This window comes from Penaeus chinensis, chromosome 9 (assembly GCF_019202785.1).
Source record: "Penaeus chinensis breed Huanghai No. 1 chromosome 9, ASM1920278v2, whole genome shotgun sequence".
NCBI lineage: Eukaryota > Metazoa > Arthropoda > Malacostraca > Decapoda > Penaeidae > Penaeus > Penaeus chinensis.
In genome coordinates, this window is record NC_061827.1 from 13,496,541 (window position 1) to 13,509,040 (window position 12,500).

A 12,500-nucleotide genomic window follows, 5' to 3' on the forward strand; every position below is an offset into this window, starting at 1 on the left:
CTGCATTCTCTACTGTGGCCATATAGTGCTAATGGCTGGAAACTGGGAGAGTGCTGTACTCTTGGCAGGTACAGTGTTCAGCCAAGTCCTGATATGGGGTCCATGGTGCAGCACAGATCCAAGTGGAAGAGTTGCACCAATTCACTGTCTGTCAGGTCATGAGGTTAGTATTTTGTGCTGTTCTCTGTTGTTTATTTGTTTTGTTTTTATGGTAGCCTATACCATTTTCATTTGATGGTGATTTTAATTTATTTATTTTGATTAAGTAAAAAGCTGTGGAATTGCTTTGGTATGCTTCCTTAAGGTGAGTCAGTTTTATGAAGTATTTATTTTCTGTATGTATCCTTTTTTTTCATTTCAAATTGTGATAAAACAATATATTAATATATGTCTTTATTGAATTCAACAGGGTGTCTTGTTCTCGATCAACTTTTCTGTTGCTCAGGGCCTCCTCACCACAACTTCAGATGACAGAACTCTAAGAATGTGGAACATAATACCAAAGTACCCCTTAAGTGATGCAGACTCCCCCCCTTCCCTTCAGCTCTATAACAGAGAGCAAGTACAAAAGTACTGGTTAGATGCAGAGATCACAGAGAAGCACATTTGCTATGGTCATGGGGCAAGAGTGTGGCAGTCTCTCATCTTGTCCTCCTGTGTGGTGAGTGTGGGAGAGGACTCAAAAGTGTGTGTATGGGACCAGCAAGGGAAGCTTATTACTTGGTGGAAGGCTCATGATGGCTCGTGTGTCTGGACTGTCGCTGCAGCAGAAGATGAAGGTCAGTTGGTTACTGGAGGAGGAGATGGCAGTGTCAAAACATGGAGCTTAAATATAACAGATTCCCCAAAATCAGAACCTCTCTTGAATGGTCCATGGTGTCTTACAGACAAAGAAACCCCATTAATTGAAAAGGAACATAGTAAAGTGATAGATGCTTCCCCTCAGCTGCCAGCATCAGAAAATAGTGAAGGGCACAAAGCAGAAATGTTAAAGAATGGTGAATTTTTTGAAGTTATAAATTTTGAAGGGACTGAAACAACTGAGTCATGTACTAAAAATAATCCAAATCAACTTCCAAAGGCAACTGACTTTCCACGATGTGTTGCACTGGTTGGAGTTAACCAGTTTCTTTTAGCAATGGATAGTGGGCGCTTATTCCAGTGGCATTCTGAAAACGCTACTTGGACACTGGTTTGGGATGATCCAAGAATGCAAAAATATGTCATAATGGACACCTGTTCGGACCAGAAAAAAATAGCAGTGGGCATGCTGTGTGGTGTTGTCCTCATCTTCAGAATAAGTAAGTAGGAATTTTATTATTTTTTTCTCATATCTGTACTTTATTTAATAACACATTTGTAAAATGTTAGAAAGCTATGATGATATAAAATATCAGATGAGAAACCCCCTTATTTCCACAATCTAATTATAAATCATATTGCATTTAATGACTAAAATTAATATAAGCTTTTTGATTGGGGAGAAATTATCTTATTAAAAAAAACAAAAAAACATCCATATGTCATATTGATTTATGAGAAAGGAGATTCACTAAGTTAAGTCATTATTACATAACCAGCAGGTAATGGCGACTGGGAAAAACACTTAGAAGTCACCCTCTGCCAAGGGAAAGTATTTAGCCTCCAGTGGCTGGGTTCTGATCGCATCCTTGCTTGTGGGCCTGATGGTGACATTGTGACCTGGAGCCTCCTGGAAGTCCAAGGTATGGTACAATAAGTTTCTATAGTTTTTTTTTTTTTTTTAAGGTTTATAATATTTTTGTAATTGGCTCTTACAGGTTCATATCCTGTCCTTAAATCATGCTGTGTCAACATGTATGTGTAATGAAGGAACTATTAGACTGAAGTAAGTTGATATCTTATTCCAGCAGCATTGGTAATGTCTTAAGGGAGCAGAGCAGAGCAAAGGACAACAGAGGAATATATTAAATAACCGAAGATTAGCAAGAGTTGAAGTTTTCACTATACTTTCATTAAGGTTTCATCCCTCTCCCTCTCCCTCTCCCTCCCTCTCCCTCTCTCATAAGATGTGATCTTTCATCAGACTGTTTTTGGGAGTTTTTGTGGGACTTTCATCCCATTTGGAAAAAGTGCTAGGGATTCCAATACCCCCAGTCTTAAGTCTGCATGCCCCCAAGGAGTTAAAATACCCCTGGTATAGATATCCTTAGTAAGAACTCCTGTTTTAAAGGTTCATTGGTGAAGGAAAGGAATCACACCCTGCCTCCTTGTAAGCAACGCTGGGTATCAGCTGCCTGCATTGTACCATCAACAGTGCCAGGGGGTTATTATCTCATCTGTGGGGACAGAGCTGGCAGTCTACACCTGTATCACCAGGAGGTACAAAAAAATACATATGATATTATTGAATAAATGGATTTGTATTAAATACAGGAAAAAAGTGTGAGAGAAAAGAAAATGAAAGTGAGAAGAAACATACTTGTTCAATATTTCAATGCTACTTAACTTTTAATAGTGCCAGAATAATTTTTGTTAAATTTGCTGTGCCGCATGACTTACTGTCACTTTAAATAATTTTTTGCATTAAAACTACTCATCTCTAGGACTTAGAGCCAAGGCAGAGCATCCGCGGGATCCATGGTAAGAATGGAGTAACGAGCCTTGTCATCCACGAGGGGTTCATCTACAGCTCAGGACGAGATGGATGCGTTCGTCAATTGAAGCTCTTCGATGAGAGCATACAGGTGCTCACAGTCACGAGGGTCAGCAATGTGACTTGGGTAGCGCAGGTCATATTTCTTCAAGGGAGACCTCTGGCCCTCTGTTTCCATGATGTGAGTGCAGCTTTGTGGGACAACAATGGATGGACTCTAATATATCTATATAATGATGAGATGGAGTGTTAAGAGTTGAATTGTGTAGAACTCAATTTTTTAACCTTTTGAAAGTCAGACATTCAGAGAAAGTAAGAACAATATCAGTATAAAAAAAAAAGCAATTAAGCTCCACCACACCAATTTCCCAAATAGGAGTATCATCCCTGTTCATCCTTCCCATATCTATAACCAGGTAAACCTCAAATTATGGAACCTTGCTGAAGATCGAGCAGTGGTGGAAGTCGAGTGCGGAGGTGGCCACCGCTCCTGGGCTCTCCATGCATCAAGATCGGATGACCAACTGGTCTTCTTCTTCCTTAAAGATGGGATACCTTGCATCTTTCGCACAACGTTGGCTGACAAGCTTATGCCATTGATAAAGGTTGGTTGCATCTTTTTTAAAGATAGGTTTATTGTCCCCTGTTTTTGCTTCTGTGTCAAATTTTGGCATCTAAGTTGTGCTGAAAATTAGGTTCAGATCATTTCTTCCTTTTTATCATCTGTGTGCATGTATATATTTTAAGAGTATATGTTAGTATTTTACAACAAAACTTAACTCCTTTGATCTGGGTGCTTTGCTGCCTTTTACATGGCCCAAAAAGGCTTACTTGTGCAGCCACTCTGACAGGTTTATGGCTAGTAGGCCGGGAACACATAAATGCTCATGTGCAGTGTAAAGACTTGTCTTCCCTTCCCTTATTCTCTCTTTTTCTGCATGAACATTTTTAGTTTTTTTGCCATTTTCCAAGGTCTATATTTGTCATTTGAAATGCGGTATCCAAATGGTAATTGATTGTTTTCTTTACACACCAGCACTCTAGGTAGTCCATAACTCAGTGCAGTAATAATAAGTAACATTTTGTTATTTGTCATTAAACATTTTTCACAATATTCAATTTCCTGTAAGACGGCCTGTGCTGCCAGTTATGGGGAGACAGGAATAGGATCCAGAGCATGGAAAGAGTGTCCAACCTGGAGCTGGTGCTCTTCCAGTTGTGGCTGATGGATGGTCCATTCCACACTCATTTATCAATGGAAAAATGCAAGAGCCTCTTCCTAAATACCCACTCATGATCAGCCCAGTACTAACAATTGTGAGGCATGTTCCCATCACCCCAGCCCTCAGCCAGTTTTTTCCATGACGGGATGTTCACATCAACTGCCCCTCAAATTTTTTCATTGACATGATGGTCACGTCATCTGGATCATAGGGGTTCAGTTTTAAAAAATTACTGATGACAAAATATATTATTAAAATTGATAACTGATATAGAACTTTCATACAGTAATGGAAAGCATTTAGTGTAATATTGTCAAGCATATTTTTTAAGGAAAAATTGCCCGAAGTTGGAAGCCATCTAGACTTACTATTTTTTACTGGAAAAGACATTTGTAACATCTTACATGTATTTAGAACGTGTAAATAAGTAGCTGACAGAATAAAGAATTTTCTGTAAACTAGCAAAAATTGAAAACTTAATTAGTGTTTTTCATTTACAAGATGTAATTCTTTATCTCTCATCTTCCAGAGCCCAGTAAACACTCGTGAAACAATGTGCCTACAAACTCTTTTTCATGTGGAAGGTAAGACTTTCTTTGCAATGGGAGGCGAAGACACAACTTTACGTATCCATTCTGTCCAAGGTCTCGAGAGCCACAGATCACTTTGTGTCGTGCGCAGTCACATTTCCAACATCAGGGCTCTGTGTCGCATAGAATGTCAAGGAGCAATCAATCCAGCAGGTTCGGATAAAAGTGTTTGGCTCGTGTCTGGGGGTGGAAGGGCACAGATGAAGCTGTGGGAAGTCACCCTTAACCACATTTCAAAGAGGAACTTACAAAATGCAGGTAGTGGGCTTCAGGGAAAAGTCCCAGTAGCAGGGAGTGGGGAAGAAAACTCACATCGGCAAGAACAGGCACAAAAGGAAGACACTTCTATAACGTGTAACTCGAGCAGAGAAGAGATGCTGAATCTTGGCTGCAGAGAGGTTACATCCCACATGATTCGCACAGGAAATAACAAGACTTGGAAGAGCCAAGAACTGACCTTTGACCCTGAAACACGTTACATGGATGCCACAGCTTTCTGGGTCACTGATCAGCTAGCAGTGATTGTCTTAGCCTCATCTGATGGTATTTTGAGGTAGGATGTTTGTATTTGAAAACAGGCCAGTACCCAGTATATACTTTTCTCTCTCCTTTTTCATGTTTTTTATTAGTCACAGAAATGTGGTGAAAATGCAGATACATTTTTTTAAGATGCAGAAAACAAAGCTAAATTGATATATAATGGCCTTTATGTAGGAAAATTGCATTCTTTGAGTGAATCTTAGGATATGTGGATTATGTATAAAGTCTAGGATTTGTGTCAATATGACCTAAACATAGTAAGGAAAAGAGGCAACTTATTGTTTGTGTTTGTTAATTTTCATGTGATTTTATTTAAATGTAAACCTTATCTGATAAACACCAAGAATTCAGCTTCATTTATACAGTAACACATTCAATCCCATTCATACACTTAACCTTTTCATTTAACAGGGTCTTCGTGTTCAGTCAATGTACTGAGAAAGTGACACTGGTGTGTTCCCACGCATGTGACCACTGTGTTCTGAAGGTGGTCAGAGTGCCAATCCAGACACGACACATCCTTGCCTCTGCTGGCACTGATGGAAGGGTTGTCTTCTGGGATATGAAGGTAGTTATGCTTGTGGAATAAGGGATACTGTATTACCTAAATTAGATACTGGAAATGTCTGTAAAAGTCCTTTAAAAACATGATTTAGTGAATCATTTTCATATTAACATCAAGTATAATATGAACAAGCTCTGATTATCCAGCTTACTTTTTTTTTGTTTTCAGTCCATTGTAAATTGGCTATGCACACCTGATGTTGCAGTCAACAATCCACCCCCTTCACTGGAGCTGCATCAGCTAGCCTTCATCCAAAGTCATCAATCTGGTGTCAACAGTTTGTCAATCAACTACCATAGCAAACCCACAGATGAAAAAAGTTATAGGAGTAGCTTAACTCTGGCAACTGGAGGGGATGATAATAAGCTTTCTGTTTGGGATGTGATAATATACACCTCAGAGGATGGCTTTACAAAAATTGATGTCCAGTTTCTCTGCATTGCTATTGGACATGCTTCACAAATTACTGGTAGGTATTTCATTTATTCCCCAAGCCTTGATGGTTAAAATATATTCTTGTACAAATACATAATCTATATATTTATTAAACAACCATGACTTTTTTTTTTTTTTTTTCAAAGGCCTGGAATGGATATCACAGAACCTGCTAGTCAGCACATCAGTCGACCAGAGAGTTGTTGTGTGGGAGCTCTGTCACACAGACTCAACTAGACAACAGAGTGAGACAGGCACAGACAGCCCAGGAAGTGCACCACAAACATATCTAAGAGCAACATGTTCAGCATATACTGGTGTACCCGATGTAAAGGGTTTGACTGTGATTCCCATTAATAAGAACAGTTCTAACACTAATTCTGAAACTGATTTACTTCAGAGACTTATTGTGTATGGTGTTGGATTACAAGTTTATGATTTAGATACTTCTGTAGGAGAATTATGATATTTTTTTATATTTATACTTAACAAATAAAGTTTTGTGAACTGGAACTGTACAAGATTTTTTTATCATGTGACAAAGCAGCAATAAAGGAATATTATATTTCTGTCTCTAAGGTTTTTCCAAGACAATATTTACGTCTGAAAAAACCTTTCCAATTTGACATACACATTTCAGAAAATAAGAAACAAAACAGGAAACTTGTGCATTTGTATATGTAAAATGACAAATTAGAGAACATTTTTTTATCATACATTATTAATTTTTGCATGTATTTATCAGTGCCATATTAGACTATTCTTTCAATTCAAGGTTTCTAGACCAAAATCAAATTATACTACTTTGAATGTGTTAAAATATTTAGACATATATTGTCTGGTCTAATTTTCCAGTCTGAGCTTGTGAATGTATATAGTTATCAAGGTATAAGAAAAAATGAAAGACTTTTTGTTAGCATATATATATATACACATTTTATTTCAAAAATAAAATTACAAAAAAATCACAGATTAACATGAGGCACTGGGATTAATCATTAACTGTATTCTCCTGAATAGCTTTACAAAGCACTTTTGAAACCAGACTTTTTTTTGTCTACTCTTCACATTTGTTGTGTAGCTATCCAAATAGTTCTTGAGAACTGTTCAAAGTTTAAACGAATCTGAAAGCTAATATAAGAATAACTTTGGAGTTTTGACTGTGTCCATTGTGACAAATGTAATAAAAAAGAAAAAAAAAAAGGTATGAATGAGATAGAACATCTTCACTGTGAAGATAAGGAAGGAATGGAAGGAATGAGAGTGAATAGCTTCATTCTCATTCCTTCCATTCCTACATTCTGAGTTTTATCAAGTCTGAATGCTTAAGTAAGGAATAGCATTTATGATGAGACTGACAGGGCAGAAGACAGAAAGATTCCCCTTCCTGGTTGTCCAACATTAGTCCATTGCGCCATCCAAAAAGGCCATTGCTTCTATGGCATCAATGCAGTGGTCGACATCTCGTCTCGATACGGTCTTTTTCTTTGCCTGGCTTGTGTAGTGGTAAGCCTCCAGAGCCAAGGATTCCACAAACAGTTCCTGGAGTGAGAGAGAGGGTAACAAATAAACTATCATATAAGCATGAGAATTGTAACGGAATTAAACAGAGTAACATAATATATACTAATGGCAGTTATAACAATAAATCACAATTATAATAATTATAAGATAGGAAGAAGAAAAAACTACACTACACTATTAGACTTATACCAATACACTTTACCCTTGTTAAAAACTTGTGATCTTATAGTGTGTGTGAGATATCTGGCAAGTACACTAACAGATAATGAAGAATGAAGCGATTTTACCAAAAGCAAATTATTTAATGACAAAAAACTTTACAGGCTCTATGAGCATCTTCATGCATTTTTTTCTTGTTGAATACTAAAAACTCAGTTTAACTTTGCATCATTCACATCAATTATAATGGGAAATTAAGAGAAGCAAAGAACAAGTTTCTTATAATTGTAACCTTTGACTTCATGATAAAAATCATTCCCCTTGTGATTTTCATGCTATTTTTCACTTTTAAGTTTCCCTTTCTCCATACCAGAACCAAGAGTCACTGGCACCCTCAAATCCTCATACCGTAACTGTTCATGTAAACAAATGAATAATCACTTTTTAATAGAGGCTAGATGCTTAGACTTGTTAGTTCATTTACTGTATTTGGCAAAGGGCATTCTGACTGCATTTAATTTTATTTTGATGATATGATCAAATGCAGTGCATGGTAGCAATTGAATAAGACTGCTGAATATAAAAAGAAAACAAAAAATAAATAAATAAAAAATTATATATATATATATATAAATTTAACAAATAAAATAAAATAAAATAATTAAGATTAATGATACATAAATATATTCTGAAGTGTCTCGCTAGAGCCCGAGTTGCCCATCAGTAGTATTTCTCAAACAGATCTCTCATTGTATACCCCCCAATTCCTTGCTTCTTGTTGTCGTGGGGGAGCCTAGAACGTGACTGAGGCCCAATGTAAGGAATCACACCTGCCTTGGGCCTCAGCCCTCGCCTCAACTAATTTTGCATGGTCTTTTCTTTTCCTTTCCTTTTCCTCTCTTCTTCATCCCTTGTTCTGTCGACTTGTCCTAATTGTTAGCTCAATTTTACCCTTTTTGCCACAATACTTCAGCATACCTTTGATATCTGGCACATTTGTTTGTTTTGACTATTGACCATTCTGAAAATCCACAAACATCATCTTGTGAACCAAAATACTTCTTACCCAGGGGCTTCATTCCCAAGCCCCACCCTATTGCTATATTTTGAATACGCCACTAAAGACCTTGGACGTTGACGTGGTAGAAATTTTTCAATAAATAAATCAATCTGGTTGTATAAATTCTGATGAGGAAACACTGAAAATGTGTTTCTAACATGAAGATTGCCAAGCTCAAAAAACAATGCCTAGGATTGGGAAACACTATTTTAGGGATTGATTTATGATAAAACTGCATAAACAGAGTGCATCTTGAGGTGACGGTTGGAGAGGGAATGGTGGATTAGATTAATACCTACCCGAAATGCAAAACCTCCACATCAGACTGGCAAGTTAGATGCCAAACAAGTCTGAATGATGCGACTGAGGCAGAGGCTCTAAGATAAACATTCCTTCCTGTTCCTCAATTATCAATTACATTGCCAGTTATGGGCACTTTGGGCTGTTCATATTGTGCTATTTTATAAATTCTGCCACTATAAATCAATATTTAGTTAGTAGATATTGATAAGAGTCCAAAGATATTTTGTAAATTTGGTTAATCATTGTGATACGGATACATTAAACTAGGACAAAGTGAAAATTATATTCCTGTAGCGGACAAAAAGTAGCAGTTGTTGTTACAAGAAATAATCTGCAGACACAAATGGTAAGATCACATATAATGGAAAAAGATAGCAGAAAGCACCGCTGATAGCCTAAGGCCACTCTTGCTGTATGTGCTGAGAGAAGATAATGTTTACCGGGGTAGTAGCTGAAGGGCACATCCAGTCACAGCAACTTAGATGTTGAACAAATATTGTAACATGGAGTCAGAAACTCAAGTCTCAAGAGAGATGATAAATAGCAAATGATGTCCCATGTGTGGTGGAGACTGCTGGAAGTTACCTATTTGATTTAAACAATTGATTATGCCACAGCCAAGAGCATAGAAAACAATAAATTTATATTTCTCATGCTTTCTAATTCTTCCCAGAATATAGCTCGGTATGGTGCTGGAAAATTCTGTCATGAATGATGGATATGCAGACATATTCTATACATTTTGGTATAGAACATAATTTTATGCTTATCTAATGTTTATCAAGATCCCAGGATCTACGTATCAAGAATTTCGTTAAAACCATGCTTCAAACTGTATAAATGGTCAACTTTCACTCCACATATCTTGCTAGGACAGATTTCAATGTAAATCAGGTACAGTTTGCCACTGCCATATGGGACAAGGTAGAATTTGTCTGGATAGAACAACAGAAAATAAGATACTTTTCATCTATGTTATTTCTTTCTCAATAACATCAGAAATGAAGAAAATAGGTGGGGACAAATGCCTCACGAAGAACAAGTCCACAGCAATCTAGAGGAGGTCCTGGGGTAGAGCCTGCGATAGGGAAATACGGCGATTGGGTTTAAGTCTGGGGGTAAAGCCCCATGTAAGGAAGATTTTTGATTCACACTGCAATGTTTGTGGATAACAGGAGTGGCTGGAGTAACAAGAGGGATGAGGTCACTTCATCAATAATACCAATCCTTACTTTTACATAATATGCAATGGAAAAGAACAAGAGATTCATGCATACGAGTGTGGATAATTGAATGGAAGAAGAATAATGGCAAATTTGAATGGTTGTGAAACTAAAAAAAATGACCGCATGCTACAGACCCAGTCTTCTTTCTTCTTTTATGGGGTTTTAGACTATATGGTAGTCTATACTCTCTGTACAGACCCAGTCGACGTACATACTCAATGGACATTCATCGCGAAATGCGGAGGACGCGGCACCGCCTGACGCAGCTCGTGTGAAGCATTACCTTCTGATGTTGATGACTCGGCACGTGCAATTTAAGTGCGATATCACTCCACCAAGAGAAATTACTGCAACGAAAACACGTGCTCAAATATTCTAGCCAGATCCTAAGTAAAACAAGAACATAACGAAAATCCCACCGTAGCTTTGGCGACCAGGAACACGGCATCCTGACTGGCCAACCCCAATTCCGGGTCGGCCTTCATAATTCTCTTGATCCTGGCCAGAGGAAACCTCACTCCTGACCCCTTCTCCTCCTCCTCGCCTGGCAGCTCCTCGGTGGCCGCCTCAACGGTGCCATTGCTGTTCGAAGACGCGCTGGGTTCGCTGTCGCCGCCCGCCATTCCTTCGGTTCAAGGGTCGCGGTCGCAATGTTAAAGCCGGGGTTTGTATCATTGGTTCTCTTCCTTTGCTTCGAAATGTGCGTCCAATGTACGGTAAATTTAAGAGAAATCATAGTCTTTTTGAGAAATTTGGCTTATATCAAGTTGGAAAGAGTCAGAATTATTGATCTTTTTTCATATATTGTGAGACAGTATCTATTATGTGACTCGTTTTTAAGAAGAAATTATCTTAATTTTCGCGGTTCGCATAGACCTACAACTATGCATGTCTATGTGCCAGTATTACACACACACACACACACCATAGCAACAAATTCTACCGGAAACAAGCAATTGAACAAGGTTAACTTAATCATAAAAAACAAAGAAGGAAAACTTATAAATGTCGCTGAAGAAACAAAAGAAAAATGGGCAGAATATGTGGAAGATGTAGAGATAATGTAGGCATTGTCAATCCGAATTATGTTTTAGAAGGAGAAGTAAATTAAATAATTAAAAATCTTCCAAAAACAAGGCAACTGGTGTAGATTACATACCAACATAAATACTACAAAGTCTAGATGACGAAAACATATCTACAGTCACAAAACTCATTAACCAGATTTACCAATCTGAAATTATTCCAGATGACTTTAAAGAAAGTATATTCATTACATTACCAAAAGCACAAAAGGCATCTGACTGCAACAATTTCCGGACAATTAGCCTCATTCCTCACATTTCAAAATCTTAGTAATACACAATTAGGTTTTCGAAAAGGCAAAGGAACTAGAGAAGGATTTTTTCTACTTAGTACAATAACAGATAGAATGACACAGAAAAAGAAGACACTGTTTGTGGGTTTTATTGAATATACAAAAGCCTTTGACAGAGTAAAGCATGGAAAACTGATGTCTATACTTAAAAATGTTGGAATTCCAGAAAAGGTTGATTGAAAGCCTATGCTGGGATCAAACAGGACAAGTACGCGTCAATGACGAATTTAGTAGTATGATCCACATTAAGAGGGGAGTGCGTCAAGGATGCATGCTATCACCCCTTCTCTTCAATAGCTATAGTGAATACTTGATAAAGGAGGCATTACATCAAAGAAAAGGGATTGTCATCAATGGTAAAAATATTAATTATGCCAGATATGCGGACGACACTTTTTTTGATCGCGGAGACAGCAGAAGGTTTACAACAGTTAATGGGAAGTTTGAATTATACGTGCAAGAAGTACGGAATGGAACTGAACGCTAAGAAAACGTAGGTGATGGCTATATCGAAGAAGGAATCCCCACAAGTAAAGGTCAACATCGACGGCACGGAGTTAGAACAAGTCCAGAAGTACAAGTATCTGGGAAGTATAATCACAGAAAATGGCAAGTGCGAAGAGGAAATTAGATCAAGAATAGGAATGGCAAAGAACGAGCTCTACCAGCATAAAGAATTGATAGACCGCAGCATCACCCTCCAGACTAAGATCAAAATTCTGAATCTATACTATTACCAGTTGCAGCGTATGGGTCAAAGTGTTGGACAATGAATAAAGAAGCACAGAGAAGGATGACAGCATTGGATATGTGGTGTCTAAGAAGAATGTTGAGGATAAATGGAAGGTCAAAGTTATGAACG

At 37.7% G+C, this 12,500-nt stretch overlaps 2 protein-coding genes across 3 annotated transcripts in view; one reads left to right on the forward strand and one right to left on the reverse strand.

The window, feature by feature from the left end:
- LOC125029112 (WD repeat-containing protein 6-like) overlaps positions 1-6,501 on the forward strand; it is a 7,696-nt gene extending 1,195 nt beyond the window's left edge. The window contains exons 3-12 of one of the 2 annotated variants that reach the window (XM_047618899.1): positions 1-163; positions 410-1,301; positions 1,581-1,724; positions 2,213-2,361; positions 2,586-2,816; positions 3,052-3,240; positions 4,388-5,001; positions 5,400-5,556; positions 5,722-6,022; positions 6,135-6,501. The exon at positions 1-163 is cut by the window's left edge and continues 354 nt beyond it. In XM_047618899.1, the coding sequence (XP_047474855.1) occupies positions 1-163; positions 410-1,301; positions 1,581-1,724; positions 2,213-2,361; positions 2,586-2,816; positions 3,052-3,240; positions 4,388-5,001; positions 5,400-5,556; positions 5,722-6,022; positions 6,135-6,454 (3,160 nt within the window). In that variant the 3' untranslated portion in view covers positions 6,455-6,501. The remainder of the gene's footprint in view (positions 164-409; positions 1,302-1,580; positions 1,725-2,212; positions 2,362-2,585; positions 2,817-3,051; positions 3,241-4,387; positions 5,002-5,399; positions 5,557-5,721; positions 6,023-6,134) is intronic. The other variant, XM_047618900.1, reaches the window with a different exon arrangement.
- Positions 6,502-6,892: 391 nt separating this feature from the next.
- LOC125029262 (DNA polymerase epsilon subunit 4-like) lies at positions 6,893-10,925 on the reverse strand. Its single transcript, XM_047619153.1, has 2 exons — positions 10,680-10,925; positions 6,893-7,530 (listed from the first exon to the last, which is right to left on the reverse strand). Exons 1-2 carry the CDS (start codon positions 10,881-10,883, stop codon positions 7,390-7,392), a joined length of 345 nt encoding a protein of 114 aa, XP_047475109.1. The 5' UTR covers positions 10,884-10,925; the 3' UTR covers positions 6,893-7,389.
- Positions 10,926-12,500: the final 1,575 nt, after the last annotated feature.

What these genes read in the sequence shown, in the direction of transcription:
- LOC125029262 (XM_047619153.1), bottom strand. Translation starts at nt 10,883, where the DNA reads ATGGCGGGCGGCGACAGCGAACCCAGCGCGTCTTCGAACAGCAATGGC. An exon ending in TCCTGGTCGCCAAAGCTACG is followed by an intron (nt 7,531 to 10,679) that starts GTGGGATTTTCG and finishes CTCTCACTCCAG; the next exon opens with GAACTGTTTGTGGAATCCTT.